Source organism: Hippopotamus amphibius, chromosome 15, assembly GCF_030028045.1.
Source record: "Hippopotamus amphibius kiboko isolate mHipAmp2 chromosome 15, mHipAmp2.hap2, whole genome shotgun sequence".
Classification (NCBI taxonomy): domain Eukaryota; kingdom Metazoa; phylum Chordata; class Mammalia; order Artiodactyla; family Hippopotamidae; genus Hippopotamus; species Hippopotamus amphibius.
Window position 1 is genome coordinate 28,313,534 of NC_080200.1, and position 17,661 is coordinate 28,331,194.

Sequence of the window (17,661 nt, forward strand, 5' to 3'; positions counted from 1 at the left end):
CAGAGGAGGCTGCCACAATCTCCCAGGAGGAGATGGAGAGGACTTTGGGGGGTGTGGCTGAGGGGGAGGAATTTGCAGTCCAGCCTTGGAGAGAGAGCTGGGATCCTGGGCCTGGGTGAGGAATTGCATGAGGCAGGGGGACACTGTGGCCAGCAGAGCCCAACCCCTTGACCTCACCTGCTGCTTCCTTAAAAGCTCAGCATGCTGGGGTTTCCCCACAGGTGCCTGCGCTGAGTTGCTTGGGAATAGGGAGGTGGAGCCAGGTGACTGGCAAGGCCTGGGCCTGTGGGGTGGACGGGGAGTCCCCTCCAGAGTGTCCTGTCTCCCTGGGGCTGGGGAAGGCCATAACCGGCCTCCCAGAGCTCCCCAGTCATCGGCCCTGGACTTCCATCATATGTCTCCAAGGCCGTAAACTCCTTCCGTGCCGCTTGCCCCTGCTCCTGACAGGCAGCGCTCAGCGTCACCAGGACACAGGGACAGTCCCTGCTGATGTTTGTAAGGGTCTTGTCTACTGTTGCCCCAGACACCGAGGGAGCATGTTGGGTAGGGATGAGGGGATCAGGAGGTGCTTGTAGTCAGCTCCCTGGGACTCCCTAGGACTCCCTGGGTTTGGCCCCAGGGCCCCATCGACACCCCTGTGCGGAGCTAGAGATGGTGTGAGGCAGGGTGGGAGCTTGGCTGAAGCCCAGTCTCTGCTCTGCTACCCACCCGGCTACTCACCCTCCCTCCACCCTAACCTGCAGCGTTCCCACGCCTCTGTCAGGCTGCAGAGCCCTCCTGGGGCCTTGCTGAAGTCCTGAGTTCATCAGGTAGAATTCTTGGAGTTGGGGGAGGCACCTGGAGTGCTGGAGGCTCTGTCTCTGCCTGTGCCTCAGGTGGCACCCAAGGCCACACTGCCAGGACAGCCAGGTCTGGTCCCAGCTGAGCGGCGCCTGGACTCTGAGAGGCCTGGCACGGTCAGGAGCTGGCCAGGCTGCATCCGTGCACCTTGACCACACCCCTCTGCCCTCGGGCCCTGGCCAGGAATGGGGGTGCACGTCACACCCCCTGACTTCTTGGCTGGGTGACCTGGTCACAAGCCAGGCGGGGGCTCAGCAGCTCCACCGCCCACCCACTTCCTGGCCCAGAAACTTGGCTCCGTGTGTGCAGGTCTGGGGGAGAGCCCCAGGCGAGGAGCCGCATGGTGGGTGGAGGGTCCTCCGGCTTCATCACCCCTCACCCAAGCAAGAGAGGCGCCTGGCCTCACACAGGGCTGTCGGTATCCACTCACCAGAGCTTACCAGGCACCTACAGTGCACCAGCTGCTTTCGGCAGGACATGGGGTCTGTGGAGTGGAAATGGCCACCAAGTCCTCCTTCTGACTTGTGGTCACAGAGTTCCCGGGCCTGAGCTGGGAAACTGCCCTGCATCCTGGCAGAAGCCCACAGGGGAGACACGAAGTGGATGTGGATACGCAGGGTATACCAATGTGTTTATACCAGGTCTAAAATTTACAATGTACTATACACATCGTCAAGTCTGTGACTCAAATTTGTCCTGCTGACTGGCGTCATAGCTGTCACCAGGAAGCCATCCTGATACCAGCAGGATGCAGAAAGGGGGTGCACGGGGCTGCAGAAACCAGCCCATCTCAAGGGGCAGCGTCAAGTCCATCAGCAGAATGGCAGGGGCCACTGGTGGGCTCTGGCCCCTCTCACGTCATGGTGATGCCTGCTGGAGATGCGGAGGCTCCTAGGCCACCGGGAGGCGGGCTGGGGGCCTGCCTCCACAGCACGAGTCACCCAGTGAGACTGCAGCCAGACAGCCCCTTGGGTCATTGCTAAGGAAAGAGAGGCTGACCAACAAGGTGCCCACCACTGTCCTGAAGGCAGGGCCCCCGAGGCACATGCCACCCATATGTCTGAAGGCCCTGGGCCCTTCCAGGGCTGAGGTCCCACAAAAGGTGGAGAAAGGTCTCCTGTGCTCCATGGTCACTGTAATTGGTACCAGGCCACAGGGGTCACGGTTTGCAAAGCTGCGAGGCACCAATGCCTCCTCCTCCCACTGGGCTGGCTGGGGTAGGGCTGCAGAAGGCTTCTGCTGGCTTCCTTTCCTCTTCCTCCTCCTCCTCCTCCTCCTCCTCCAGCTCAGTGCTTCTCACGTCTTCCCCAGAATAGAAGACCTGCAGAGTTAAACATGCTGAGTGGGGGTGGGGAGAGCCCTCTGGCCCGGCCCGGGGTTATACTTCCCTCCAGCCCCCCACCCCAGAGGGGCATGGGCAACCCTCTTGGCTCGGTCCTGAGCCCTCTGCTGCCTGTCATTTCCAACCTCTGCTCGGCTCTCTTAACAGGCCGAACAAGCAGGAGGTGGTGCGTGTCTTACTTTCTGGCTTAAGAGTACAGACTGGGGTTCCAGGCCCCGGGGAACACATCTCAACTGCCCTTGGGGCAGCCTCCATCGGTGGGGGGTCACGGTCCCAGCCTCTTCTCCCTACCCCAGCACTTGAGTTCCTCCCCCGCCTCTAAGACCCTGGTCTGACCTGCCCCTCCCCATGGAGGGGCTCCCAGGAGGCTGACAGCCGGGTATAGATGAAGTCCTTCTGCTCTGTCTAGGCCCCAAGCACCCCACCCACTCCCTCCACCCCGCCTCCCACCCCTGTCTTGGCACCTAGACTCACCTTAGAGTTTTCCACCTCTCTTTTTCTGTTTGGTTCTCTGGGCTCTCACTTTCATAAGAAGCCAAATAAAGACCTAGTCAGAAAATGAAGTGCTATTATGCCTTTATGATCCATGACAACGACCTCTTCTATACCAGGAGTCTCACCTGCTTTCTGTTTTTAAATTAAATTGTCGTTGGCAGCTAACTGTAGATCACAACATGCAATCGTAAGAAATAATACAGGGAGATCCATGCACATTTTACCCAATGGTAACCACTTGCCAAACTACAGGACAGGATCACCACCAGGACACTGGCGCCAACACAGTCAAGATGTAGAACATTCCATCACCACAGGGATCCCTCATGCTGCCCTCTTACAGCCACACCCACTTCCTTCCCATCCTCACCCCTTTCTTAACCCCTGGCCACCACTAATCTGTTCCCTGTGTCTATATTTTATCATTTCAAAAATGTGATATCAATGGAATTGCACAGTATGTAGCCTTTTGGGATTGGTTCTTTCACTCTGTAATTCTCCGGAGATTCATCCACGCTGTGGTGTGTAGCTGTGTGGTTCATTCCTTTTTGTTGCTGAATAGTATTCCGTACCATAGTTTGTGTACCCATTCACCCACTGAAGGACATCTGTGTTGTTTCCAGTGTTTGGCTGTAACACATTAAGCTTCTGTAAACATTGGTGTATGAGTTTTTATGCAAACATGTAAACATTCATTTCACTGAAATAAATGCCCAAGACTGTCATTGCTGAGTAATATAGTAGTTGCATATTTAGTTGTATAAGAAACTCTGTCTGGTTCTACATCCTGAAGATTTTCTCTTGCTTCTTTTTTTCTAAAAGTTTTATAGGTTTACATTTTACATTCAAGCCTGTGATCCATTTTGAGTTAATATTTGTATAAAGTGTGGGAGTTAGGTTGAAGTTCTTTTTTTTTTTTTTTCCCCCCTGTGGATGTCCAAATGCACCTGCACCATGTGTTGCAAAGACTATCTTCCCTCCACTGAACTGCTTTGAACGTTTGTCAAAAATCACTGGGCATATTTGTGTAGGTCTCTTTCTGGGTTCTCTGTTCTGTTACATTGATCTATGTGTCTGTCCCGCCATCACCACACTGTCTTGATTACCATAGTTTATAATATTGGCCTTAATATTGGGTCAAGTGATTCCTCCCATTTCATTCTTCTTTTTCAAAATTGTTTCAGCTATTTTAGTTCCTTTGCATTTTCATATAAACTTTAGAATAAACTTGTTTATATCTATAAAAAATCTTCCTGGAATTTTGATAGAAATTGCATTAAATCTGTCCTGAAATTTGGGAAGGAGAACTGATATCTTTGCTGTTTTGGAGTCTTCCAATTTATGAATGTCATGTCTCTCCATTTATTTAGCTCTTCTTTGATTTCTTTCATCAGAACTGTGTGGTTTTCAGCATACAAATTCTGTATATATTGTGTTAGATTTATACCTAAGCATTTCTTGTTTTGATTGATTGTAATTGGTATTGTATTTTCAATTTCAGTGAACACATATTCATGGTGAGGACATAGAAATGAAATGATTTTTGTGTGTTTATTTTGTATTCTGTGACGTTTGCTGAACTCATTTTCTTCTAGGAGTTTTTATGGATCCCTTGGGATTTTTTACATCTTCTGCAAACAGGGGCAGTGCTCTTTCCTTTCTGATATGTATGTCTTTTATTCCTTTTCTTGCCTTATTGCACTGACTAGCTCTTCCAGCAATGTTGAACAAGAGTGGCAGAGGAGACATCCTTGAGCCGTTACCAGTCTTAGCGGGAAAGCATTCCATCTTTCGCCATTACATATGATGTTAACCGAAGGGTTCTGTAGATGCAGTTGATCAAGTTGGTAAATTCCCTTCTATTCTTATTTTTCTGAGAGTTTTTACCCTGCATGGGTGTTGAAATTTGTCAGATGGGTTTTCTTCACTGATTGACACAATCTAGATTTTTTGTCCTTTGGTCTGTTAACTTGGTGGATTACATTGGCAGATTTTCACATATCAAATAATAGCCTTGCACCTCTGGAATAAGACCACTTGGTCATGATATATAATTATTTTTATATATTGCTGAATTATATTTGTTAATATTTTCTTAAGGATTTTTTGCATCCATATTCATGAGAGATATCAGTCTGTATTATCTGTACTGTTTTTGTTGGTTTTGATATCCTGATAATACTAGCTTCATAAAATAAACTGGGATGTTCCCTCCTCTTCTGTTTTTCTGAAGGAGATTTTACAGAGTTGGTGTCACTTCTGTAAATATTTGGTAGAATTCTCTAGTGTAAGTATCTGGGCTCAGAGATTTCATTTTGGGGTGTTTTTGAATTAAAAATTCAATTTCCCTAATAGCTATAGGGCTATTCAAATTATCTATTTTATGTTGAGTTGTGGCAGTTTGTGTTTTTTGAGGAATTGGTCCATTTCATCTAAATTGTCAAATTTACATGCATAGAATTGCTCATAGTATTTTCTCACACAAGTCTTTTGATGTTGGCAGAGTCTATACCCTGTTTCATTCCCAATACTAGTAATTTCTGTCTTCTCTCTTTTTCTTTGTCAAGAAGTTCTTTGCTGGCGGATTGAAATTTTATTGTGCTTTTCAAAGAACCAGCTCTTTAATTAACTTTTAAAAATTGTTGTTTTCTGTTTCATTGGTTTCTGCTCTCTTGTGCTCTTATTTCCTTCCTTCTGCTGACTTTTGGCTTATTTCACTCCTCTTTTTCTAGGTTCTGGGGGTGAGAACTTAGTTGATTGATTTGAGGTGTTTCCTTTTTTCCCTGATGAATGCATTCCATGCTGTAAAATTCCCTCTCAGCCCTGCTTTAGCTGCACACATAAATTTTGATAGCATTTTCACTTAATTCAATTATTTTTTTATTTCCCTGATACTTCTTAACTCATGGATTATTTACAAGTGTGTTGTTTAGATTCTGTTTGGAGATTTTCTTATTGTCTTATGTTATTGATTTCTAGTTTGATTCCATTATGATCAGAGAACACATACTGTATGATTTCAATTACTTTAATTTGTTGCACTTAGGTTATGGTCTATCTTCGTATATGTTCTGTGGGCCAAGGGAAAAAATGCGTATTCTGCTGTAGTTGTATGGAATGTTCTATAAGTGTATATTAGAGCCTGTTGTTTGATGGTACTGGTGAGTTCTGCTATGTCTCTGCTGATTTTCTGTCTAGTTGTTATACCAATTTTTAAGAGAGGGTGTTGAAATCTCCAACTATAATTGTGGATCTATTTACTTCTCCTTTCAGTTCTATTGGGTTTTGCTTCATAAATATTGCAATATTACTCTGTTGTTTGGTGGATACACACTTAGGATTGCTATATCGTCTTGGGAGACTGACCATTTTATCATTACATAATGTCCCTCTCTGTCTCTGGAAATTTTCTTTCCTCTGAAGTATATTAATATTGCCATTTCTGGTTACTTTTAATTAATGTGTCCCTATCCTTTTACTTTTTAACTCTGTCTATATCATTATATTTAAAATGAGTTTCACGTAGGCAGCATATAGCTGGGTCACATTTTTAATTTACTCTGCCAATCTCTGTCTTTTATTTGATGTATTTGGACCATTTACATTTAATATAAATATTGATATGCTAGAGCTTAAGTCGGCCTATTTGTTTATTTACTTATTTATTATTTTCTATTTGTTCTGTGTTTTGTTTTTCTTCTCTTTCTGTGGGTTACCTGAACCGTTTTTATAATTTCATTTTGAGTTATCTACAGTAAATTCCTAAAGGAGATTTTCACTGGATACAGAATTATGGGTTGGCAGTTGTTTTCTTTCAGAGCTTGAAAAATGTGCCACTGCCTCTGGCTATGGTTTCTGATGAGGAACCTGATGTCATTTGAATTGTTTTTCTCCTATAGATAAAGTGTCATTTCTCTTTCAGTGCTTTCAAGATTTTTTTCCTTTTTCTTTAGTTTCCAGGAGTTTGACTATGATGTGACATGGTATGAGTTTCTTTGGGTTTATCCTATTTGGCGTTCACTCAGCTTCTTGAATCTGTGGCTTTATGTCTTTTCCACACCTGGGAAATTTCCAGCCATTACTTCTTCAAGTACTTTTCAACCATACCCAGTTTTTCCTCTCCTTCCCAGACACTGATGACATGAGTGTTAGATCTTTTGTTATAGTCCCACTGGTCCCTGGGGCTCTTGCTCAGTCTGTTTTTTTCTCTGTTGTTCAGATTGTATCATTTGTATTGTTTTATCTTCCAGCTCACTGATTCTTTCCTCTGTTCTCTCCATTATGCTATTGAATCCATCCATTCAGTTTTTTATTTCAGTTATTGCATTTTTCAGTTCTAAAATTTCCATTTGGCTCTTTCTTGTATCTTTTGTTTCTCTGCTCAGATTTTCTATATTTTCACTTATTTCAGGGAGCCTGAGGATGACTGGATTGCCAGCATGTCCTGTCAGGGGACGTCTGATGGAGCTGAGGGCATGGCCAGGTTTTTGTCAGAGGCTTTTACCATCCCAATTGGGGTCCAATACATCTTAGGTCCCTTCTCTTGATTTTTTCAGATTTTTTTGGGGGGTGGGGTGGGGGTGGAGGGAAGGACAGGAAGAAGAGAGGGTCAAAATGGAAGGTGCTTCACTCTAAGGGCATTGCAGAAGGGCTGGGACTTTGTATGTTCATAGCAGTTTGACTGGCACCCAGCAGACTCTCTAGAAATACTGTTGACTGAAGGAGTGCATGGAATGCCCCTCCCTCACCTCTCCCCTTCTTGCCCCTAGATTCTCCCCACTCTCTCCAAATGTGCCTTTGACACATTTTATGGCCCAAGTTCCATTGGCTGGTGGCAACAATCATCATAATAACTGGTGTAGTAGGTTGGATAATGGCCCCAGAGATAGGCCCTCATCCCCTGAATATGGCCAAAAGGAACTTGCGGATACGATTCAGTAAAGGATCTGGAGATGGGGAGATTATCCTGGATTATCTGGGTGGGCCCTAAATGCAATCATGTGTCCTTATAAGAAGGAAAGAGGGAGACTTGGCTACAGAAGGCAATATGATGATGGAAGCAGAGGCTGGAGTGATGTACTTTACAGATGGACAAAAGGGTCACACACCAAGGAATTCAGGCAGCCATTAGAAGTCATTAAAGGTCAGGAGGTGGATGCTCCTCCCAGTGCCTCCGGAAATAACCAGCTCTGCCAACACCTCGACTTTAGCCCAGTGGAACTGATTTCAGACTTGCTAACTTCTGTAATCGTAAGAGGATAAATTTGTGTTGTTCTGAGCCACCAAATTTGTGGTGATTTGTCACAGCACCAATAACAAACTAATATAACTAGTATTCATTGAGTGCAGTCCTGTGGGCTTTGCTTGTGTCACATCAATTGATTGTCACCATGGCCCTGGGAATTAGTTTCTCTTATTACCCCACTGTATAGATGCAGTAGGTAAGGCTTAGAGAGGGTGAGGAAGCTTTCCAGGATAACACAGCTACTGGGGTGGAGCTGCCAGGCTGGTTTATCCATCCGGCTGCTGATGTATGTGGGGCTTCTCATATATGTGGGGTAGGGGAGACTCCAGATATGGGTGAGAACCCCCAAAAGTTACTGGCTACAAAATATAAAAAATAAAATGGCAGAATTGAAAGTATTAATGATTCAGAAGCAAGTCATTAAAAAGTCCTTCCCTCTAATTTTTCATTTTTGGCAGAAAATGTTTTCCTGAGCATGGGTGTGGGTCCCTGTGTAAAATGCCTGCCATGACTAGGAGTCAGTCCTCCTGTGTGCTGAGCAGAGTCCTCCCAGGGTGGTACCAGAGCATCCTGCATCCAGAGAGCAGCTAACCATGCAGTCACACTGCCCCCCACCTCCCCCAACCAGGGCCCATCAACTCAGGTTCAGATGAATGTTTGCTTCTTCAGCACTTTCTCTTCCTGGAGGAGGTAGTGCCAGGAGTATGCTCATGTAGCAAATTCATAAGCAAATCTGTTGTGTCTGGCAAATGATCAGATGGAAATGCTGACCTATTTAAGGGGACAGACATCAACAGCGCTCTGGAGAAAGAATGCCTTATTTCATGCTGGTGTGTATTACACATGCAAACACACACATACACAGGTACTCATACTGCACACCCACCCACGCGCATGTGCATGTGCGTGCACACCAGCTGTGGAAAGACCCACAGTCAGCCTAGTGCTTTACCATGCCCGTGTGAGCCCTGGGAGGGCTGTTTTTATCATCATGCCACGCCCACTTTCCTGACGAGGAAATTAGGGTCCGATATCGTTCGGATGTACAATGTGCAACAGCATCCAGTCTGTGCTCAGGGGGAAGCCTGGCCTTGGGGGCCCAACCTGCAGCTTCTCGGGCCCTGCCCTATGCTCTGGTGTAGCAACTATTCAGTTGGGAGATGCAGTCTTCCCTGCTTCCTCCCAGAACCAGCACACATGGGGGTGGTGCATTCCTGCTCAGAGCAGGGACCCTGAATGGTGATGCGACTAAGAGACCACCCACGAGTTCCATGGCTGGGGGTCAGGGAGGCCATGGGACTGCCTTACCATCCTCGCTGAAGATGGGAGCGGTGTGCAGGTAGTGGGTGATGCTGGGGTCTTGCTCGAAGGGACACTCCACTTGTTTCCATGTGATGAACTCGCCTACTTGCTTGGCCAGCTCCAGAAATTTCTGCCAGGGACACAGAGACGCAAAATGGATGCATCCCCAGTACCTGGAGGTCACCTGTGAGAGTGGGGCTGGTCCTGGCCAGGCCTCTCTCATCACCTGTAGTGAGCCCCGCGTCTAGGGCAGGCAGAGTGGAATGTGGGGCTGAAAAATGACAGAATCACCCATCAGGAAATCTGGATGTTTGTCACATCTCTTCATCTTCTCTGAAGAAGTTGCCACGCCCAACACCTAGGGCTCACCCGCCTCCCTTGCCATGGGGAGAGCCGTCAGCAGCCAGTGCATTCAGCCAGAGAAACTAAACTTCCTTTAGTTTCATTCTGTTTATTTTTGTGGTTATCTCAACTTATGGCAAGTGATATATCCCTACTTACAGCAAGTTTGTTTATTTAGAGAATGATTCAAATACATTTAAATAAATGCATGTGAATAAAATTTAATTCATTTAAGTAGAATTCTGAGTAAAATTCAAATACATTTGTTTAAAAATCTAAAAACTGTTAACTGAAAGAAGATTTTAAATGCAAAGTTGTGACCGGGTGAGAACCTCGCTCTTGGATCAGCCCTGGCCTCTGCCTCCAGCCCCCACTGCCCGTGCCCCGGGATCTGGGGCCCCATGAGTACCTTGCCTTCTTGCTCCTCACTCCCCGCCCACCCACCCTTCCGCCCAGGCCTTGCTTCTGGGCACCAATTCCAGGAAAGCAAAAGACAGGATGTGCATTGCGGTCACCTGGAGAGCGAGCTCCCAGGCCTCCTTGGCCCCTGCAGTCTCTCCCAAGCCCAGCTTCTCCCATGTTGCTGCCAGCCTGCACTCCCCTCTGGGATGCAGAGCCCAGGCCGCCTGCTAGACTGGGCTTCCTCTGGCTATGCCGGCTGTCAGGGGTAACCACGCCTGTGGGCAGCACGGGAAGGTCTGCTGCAGGGTCCATGTGAGGCCCCACAGCAGAGGCAATTCCAGGCCAGAGGGCCCAGGCCTTCACTGTGGGTCCCGTCAGCAGGAGGCACCTGCAGAACCCTGGCAGGCCATGCCGCATGTCCGCTCCTCCCAGCCCCTTTGTGTGGTCGTGGTGGAAGCCGTGTCTCACAGAGGGAGAGACTGAGACTTGGACAGAGCCAGGGGCCGGCCCAGGACTGCTGGCCCTTGGAGTTGGAGGCTGAGTGGGGCTGCACTAGGGTAGGGCTGGCCCTGTCGCAGGAGAAGAGCCCCTTCCTTTCTGTGGTTTGGGGGGTACCACCACTCGTGGCATGTTCTGTCTGACTCAGTGGCCATCTGCTGTCACTGTCCTGTGCCCTTAGGGCTTCTGGGCCCCGTTCCTCCCCCTCCATGCCTAGCCCACCAGCCACTTAGCTCGCCAGCACACCCACATGTGCTGGCGAGCCTATGTGTGGAGTCGAGACATGGAGTGGATCAGCCTGGCCTTGCTTCTAAAGAACTTGGGGACTTGGGTGTTGTGACTGAGGGATAATAGCCCACTATACAAGTGGCCTCCCTCCATCTGTGAGATCAAGGGGAACTTCCTGGAGGAGGGAGCGCTTGAGCTGATAGTGATGAGTGTCTGCAGAGGGAGAGGAAGTCTTTCTTTCCTTCTTCCCGCTCTGCCTGATCGCTTCCTCCTGCTGCTACGGGCCTCTCCTTTGGGAGGCCTCCCCAGACTGTGAACTGTGGCCCCGTGCAGCTGCTGTCACGGCACCTCGTCAGTCATCACCTTGGGTCTGCAGGGCTGTCTTTATCACAGCCTGGTGCTAATTAAGGGCTGAAAATCATGCTGCGTCACCTGTGCTGGGCATGAGGCCTGCACGGAGTGGGGATCAGTGCCTTCACGAGCCTCGGTCTCCTCCTGTGGAAGATGTGGGCAGACCCCAATCATCCCGCCCTGATGGTGGCTGCAGACTGCTGCACTCTGCCCCAGAGTTCTCCGTTAATCCCACCATCCAGGGCCAGAACTCTTGCTCTGGGACCTTTTATCAGCCTGCCTAACTTGGCGGCAGGCCCTCCAAGGCCCCTGGACCCTACCTCAAAGTTGACGTGTCCGTTGGGGAGGCGGTTGGCACAGCCCTCGTTTAGGAAGTAGATGTCTTTGATGAGCAGGCTGAAGAAGGGGATGACAATCTGGAAGGGAGAGGGTGCAGGTCAGCCCTCAGCCGGCCTCCCCACAGCGGCTGCACAGGAGAGAGGCAGCCTTGCCAGCAGCCACCTGCGCCAGGGACCTCAGTTACATCACCAGGATGTAGAGGGCGGGAAAGACTTCCTGGGCAAGGCTGGCCAGGCTCAGGGCTTCATGGGTTATAGGCTATTTAGTATGCACCTGGGGGCCAACGTGGGCACCACAAAGTTAGACTGCTTCCTCCCAGGCCCCATCAGACCCCAGTGTTGATGAGCTCCTACTGTATACAATGCCATTCCCCCTCATGTTGGGGCTGGGTGAAAGATGCATAGTTTCAGCGGTCCTTGAATGTCTCTCCCATCGCCTGTTGGGAGAGGCCAGTGGGAGCTTCCTCCCCCACAATCTAGGGGTCCACAGGCTTAGGCCTCCTGGCTCATGTGCCCCAGGGGAATGGTGCATGCTGAGCACACTGTTAAATACAAAATAAAAATTTAAAAAAAGAATAAATATACTGAAATAGAAAAAAATTTTTTTTAAAGTTTTGGTTTTATGAATCAAAAAAAATGAATAGAATGTGAATCATCTGTTATGAAATTCTGTGGCCTCCTTTAAAAATGTATATTTAAAAATTTGCCATTCTATGTCTTTCTTGTTGCTAGAGATCTTATCCTACTGCACTATGGTAAGGTCAGAAAGCATCCCTCCTCTGGTTCCTGAAGGGACAGGCTTATATGCTCAGCCTGAGAAGGGCGGGGTCTCTGTGTTTCACTGCCGGATGTCTTGTTTCTCCCTCCTTGCTCTGCACCTGCCAAGCCCTAGAGAAAGGACACCAACTGGTAACATCTCAGACTACTCTTGGGGAGCCAGCTGGGTCTACCTTGTGTTGTGGGTTGAACTGTGTCCCTCAAAAAGTTACATTCATGTTCTAAACCCCCCAGTGCTCGTGAACGGGAACTTATTTGGAGATAGGGTCTGTGCTACGGATAGAATCAAGTGGAGATGAGGTCACACTGGATTAGGTGGGCTGGTACTTTTATAAAAAGAGGGAAGTTTGTAAAAGCTTTTGCACAGTGAAAGAAACCATAAACAAGACAAGAAGACAACCCTCAGAATGGGAGAAAATACTTGCCAATGAAGCAATTAATCTCCAAAATATACAAGCAACTCACACAGCTTAATACCAAAAAAGCAAATAACCCAATCCACAAATGGGCGGAAAACCTAAATAGACATTTCTCCAAAGAAGACATACAGATGGCCAACAAACACATGAAAAGATGCTCAACATCACTAATCATTAGAGAAATGCAAGTCAAAGCCACAATGAGGTATCACCTCACACCAATCAGAATGGCCATCATCAAAATATCTAGAAACAATAAATGTTGGAGAGGGTGTGGAGAAAAGGGAACTCTCCTGCACTGTTGGTGGGGATGTAAGTTGGTACAGCCACTATGGAAGACAGTGTGGAGGTTCCTTAAAAAACTACAAATAGAACTACCATATGATCCAGTAATCCCACTACCGGGCATGTACCCAGAGAAAACCATAATCCAAAAAGAAACATGTACCACAATGTTCATTGCAGCAGTATATACAATAGCCAGAACATGGAAGCAACCCAAATGCCCAGCAACAGATGAATGGATAAAGAAGATGTGGCATATATATACAATGGAATATTACTCAGCCATAAAAAGGAATGAAATGGAGCTATACGTAATGAGGTGGATAGACCTAGAGTCTGTCATACATGGTGAAGTAAGCCAGAAAGAGAAAAACAAATACTGTATGCTAACTCATATATATCAAATCTAAAAAAAAAAAAAAGGTACTGATGAACCCAGTGACAGGGCAAGAATAAGGATGCAGATGCAGAAAATGGACTGGAGGACACAGAGTTGGGGGGCGGAGGGGGGGGCGAAGGGGAAACTGGGATGAAGTGAGAGAGTAACATAGACATATATACGCTACCAACTATAAAATAGATAGCTAGTGGGAAGTTGCTGTATAACAAAGGGAGATCAACTCGATGATGGATGATGCCTTAGAGAGCCAGGACAGGAAGTGCGGGAGGGAGTCGCGGGAGGGAGGGGATATGGGGATATATGTATAAATAGAGCTGATTCACTTTGGTGTACCTCAAAAGCTGGTACAAGAGTGTAAAGCAATTATATTCCAATAAAGAGCTTAAAAAAAAGGGGGGAAGTTTGGACACACACTGGGAAGGTAGTCATGTGAAAACAGACAGAGATGGGAGTGACGCAGCCGCTAGCCAAGGAATGCCTATGACCATCAGAAGCTGGAAGAGGCAAAGAAGAATCCTCCTCTAGAGCCTCTGGAAGCAGCATGGCCCTGCCAGCCTTGATCTTGGCCTCTGGCCTCAGAACTGTGCAAGAATACATTTCTGTTGTTCTAAGCCACCTAGTTTATGTGCTTTGTTATGTCAGCCCAGGAAACTAACACATCTGCTCTGCCCTCAGGCTTCAGAGCTGGGCACATGTGGCCAGTCCAGCTAGGGTCCGCTTCTAGCCCATCACCCTTAGGACCGGGTACCAGGCCCTGACACTTCTGGCTCAGGGAGTGCCTAGGTCATTCTCCATCCAAGATGACAAGTGCTTTGAGACGAGGACCTGGGCAGTAACCACTCGGTACAGCATAGAAGCATGGATGGCTCAGCTGGGGAGGGCAGATGGGGAAACCGAGGCCCATGGAGTGGCAGGGCCTGGCACAAAGTCATCCAGCTAGTGATCACCAGGGCCAGGACCAGGGCCAGGTTTAGCAGGGTTTGTCCGTGACCGAGGGGTTTCCTGGGGGCTTCCAGTGCTAAACCCGGGGCAGTCCCAGGCAAACTGGGATGAACTGGTCACCCCAGATTTACGTCAATTCCACAAACGTCTGCTCATGTCTTCTCTATGCCAGGTGCCGGGGCTTGGGGGACAGTGAGAGTGTGTCATATACATTCATTCCTGATCCCAGTATAGTGGGATACAGTCAAGAGAACAACCTAGAAAACAAGGAAGTCTCACCTGGGACATCTTTGCCATCCCCCACACTGGGTTTAGTCCCTTTCTGTGCTCCCAAAGAATCTCCACTTATGCCCTTGTCACCGGGGCATCGGTGGTGGGCCTGAGTGCTTCACTGTGCTGAGCTGAGTACACATGAGGTCACATTTCATCCTTATTACTGTCCTGTGAAGCAGGGCTTTTATTACCCCACCTCACAGAGAAGGAAGCTGAGATTCAGAGAGGTTAAGTAACTCATAAAGCTCACACAGCAGTAGGTAGTGGATGCAGGACTAGGACCAGGTGGCTCTGCTCCAGGGCTCCTGTCCCGTCTTCTTCCTCACTGTCCCAGGAGGAAGGGTGGTCTCCACCCATCTCCCACCCCTCACACTGGTGCTGAGTTCCTGGTCCAGTTCTGGTGGATGATGGCTGAATTGAGTTGGAATGGGGAGGCCCACCGAGATGGGTGGGGCTGGGGATTATAAGGGCTGTGGGATTCTGGGGACAGAGCTGGCTCCTCAGGGGCCTGGTGCAGGCTTCCTGGAGGCAGGGCCATTGAAGCGGTCCTCAGGGTGGCAGCATTTCCCATGTGTGAGAATTTTTCACCACTTCTGTCTGTCCACACTACTGTAAACCCATGACCTGGTTTTCTGGACTTGAGCAATTCCATCAGAACCCAGCTCAACCTGGAGGTCACCCAGAGAAGCTTGTGTGGAGGGTGCTCTGTGACAGAGGCTAGGGGAGCGGAAGGGGCAGACAGGAACTAGCCACAGGCGGAAAGAAAACACAAAGTGACAATCTGGCCTCAAAGTTTCAGCTGGGGGCACTGGGGGAGTGTGAGAGCATCTCCAAGCTTCTTTCCCTCCTTCCCTCCTTCATTTCCTCCCTCCTTCCTTCCTTCCCTCCCTCTTTCCTTCCTTCCAACCTCCAGCCTTCCATTCTTCCTTCTATCTTTCCTTCCTCCCTTCCTTGCACCCTTCCATCCATCTATCCTTCCTTCTTCCATCCATTCTTCTATCCATCCACCCATCCATCCATCCACTCTCCAGCCTTCCATCCATTCATGAAAGAGCTTCTGTGGGTCTAGCCCATGGTCCGTATCTCCCTGAAAGTTAGAGAAGAATGCAGTGAATCTAAATGCACAGCTCTGTAAGTCTCCCACCTCCAGTTCCAGACTTAAATGCACAGCATCCCAGCATCCCAGAGCTAGAAGGGGTCCAGAGAACAGGGGCATAAAGTCCCAGTCTGTTCAGTCTGCTCTCAGCGTAGAAGAAAACCAGCGCAGGGCACAAGTGCTGTGACTGACACCTCAGTCCAAAGGCTGCAGCCTCCTTTAAGCACCCCCAACCACAGTCCAACCCCTGGGCCATAAACCAGTACCCCTGTGACTGCCACATGGTACCTGTGCCCTTGGAACAAGGTGTGGAAAAGACTAGGAGACGGAGTCTGATTCCTGGCTCTGCCGCCTACTTGCCGAGTGACTGGGCAAGTGCAGGCTCCTCTCCGAGACTCGGTCTCCTAATCCGGAAAGTGGCAATGCTGAAGTCTACCCCGTGCAGTAGCTGTCAGAACTAAATGGGGAGATGGCGGGCAAGTGGCCCTCATGCAGTGGGTGCTCACTGAAGCGAGGGCGTGCCCCTGCGGCCCTGGTTTCCCAGCTCCCTGGCTCCTGGGGGACAGGCTCACCTGCCCTCCAACTTGAGGGCACGCCTCGCTGAGGGCTGCCAGCCCTGCACCAGCCTCCCCGGGACCCAGGGCTGCTGAAGTGCTGACAGTCTGGACAGGAAGGGCCAGCTGGACAGGACAGGGCCAACAGAGTGGCCGGGCTCTGCGCCCGATCTCTACTCCAGGGGGAGGAGGCTGGGAAGGCCTGGTGGGTGGCGCAGGCACGCAGATCTCAGCCTGCCCCCCAAACCTGATCACATATCCAATACAATACAATCGCAGAGTGCCTTAGAATTTCAAGAACAGGAACTTGTTCTATTATCCCTTAGGCTGGAAACAACTTCCACAAATTAGGGCAGGGCCCTGATTCTACCAGTGTTCCCACAAGAGACCAGGCTGAACAGGCACAGCAAGTCTTGGTGTTTTCTCCCCGTGGAGAAGAGTGAGTCCAATGATCAAGCTGCTGACAGGTTTTAAGCCAGAGGCTCACGGCAACTCCAGGGCCGGGGATGCTTTCTTCTATCAGAGGCCACGAGGAAAATTTGGAGGAGAAACAAAACTGATCAAGGTGAGCAAATGTCCCCCAAATGCACATGTATAAGGACAAGATCTGTGAAAATGTGATACTGTGGCAAGAAGCTTGGTTTCGTCATTTCCAAAAACATAAATGTGAGGCCACATCAGTGAAGGTATTGCCTTTAGAATAAGCAGGCGTGAGACCCTATGTGCTTGGAACCACAATTTGATCTGAAACAGAGGCACTCTGACAAATGGAGCTGTTCAGAGAACAAGGGGAGGGAACTGGAGACCACAGCCTGGCAGGGCAGGCCTGGGGCTGTTGACTCAGGAGAAGAGAGGGAGGCACGGCCTGGGGGCTCTGAAGGACTGGTGGGTAGAAGAGGGAATGGCCTCACTCCATAGCTCTCCGGAAAGGACAGCCTCCGATGGCTGACACAGCCCCACAGAGCAGCACTTCCTACCAGTTAGAGCTGCTTGGGGGTGGGTGATCTGTTTGGGGAGGTGGTGAGTTCTCTATACTGGAGGCATGTGAGCAAGGTGACGTGACTGTCCCTTACAGACTCTGTAGAAGGGCAGGGGATTGGAGCAGGTGACCTTCAGGTCACCAGTCAGTTTCTCTGATACAGCCCACCCGGGCCAAGGTGAAGCAGGTAGGAGCCCTGAGGGCTGGGCAAGCCTCTGACCTACCTTCTCCCGGCTGCTGTGGGCCGTCAGGGAGCGGTGGGCTGCCCCGCGCAGGGCTGTTCTATAGTTGCAGAAATTCCCTGTCGGGTCCATCTGGTGCTGGAGGGAGATAGGGAGGCATTTGGGCACCTGTGTCGCGGGGGTGGCCGGGCAGCACCCAGCAGCCCAGCAGCCTTGCTTACCTCGAGGATGAAAAACTTGGCCGTCTTCACTTTGGCCCAGGTCTTCTTCAGCCTTGAGACGGGGCTCATGTTCATGCCAGCTGAAAGAGGAAGGCTGAGCTGGGGGCAGGCCAGGCTGGGAGGGCTGTTCTGGGCTGCACAGTCCCTCTG

The 17,661-nt window shown here is 49.3% G+C and overlaps 1 protein-coding gene across 1 annotated transcript in view; it reads right to left on the reverse strand.

The window, feature by feature from the left end:
• Nucleotides 1-2,111: 2,111 nt before the first annotated feature.
• The window catches only part of RASGEF1C (RasGEF domain family member 1C), a 35,360-nt gene continuing 19,810 nt past the window's right edge, over nucleotides 2,112-17,661 (reverse strand). Inside the window, exons 11-16 of the mRNA XM_057708447.1 lie at nucleotides 17,512-17,591; nucleotides 17,333-17,428; nucleotides 11,366-11,461; nucleotides 9,231-9,354; nucleotides 2,657-2,729; nucleotides 2,112-2,161 (exon numbers count right to left, since the gene is read on the reverse strand). Of these exons, the coding sequence (XP_057564430.1) occupies nucleotides 2,137-2,161; nucleotides 2,657-2,729; nucleotides 9,231-9,354; nucleotides 11,366-11,461; nucleotides 17,333-17,428; nucleotides 17,512-17,591 (494 nt within the window). The 3' untranslated portion in view covers nucleotides 2,112-2,136. The remainder of the gene's footprint in view (nucleotides 2,162-2,656; nucleotides 2,730-9,230; nucleotides 9,355-11,365; nucleotides 11,462-17,332; nucleotides 17,429-17,511; nucleotides 17,592-17,661) is intronic.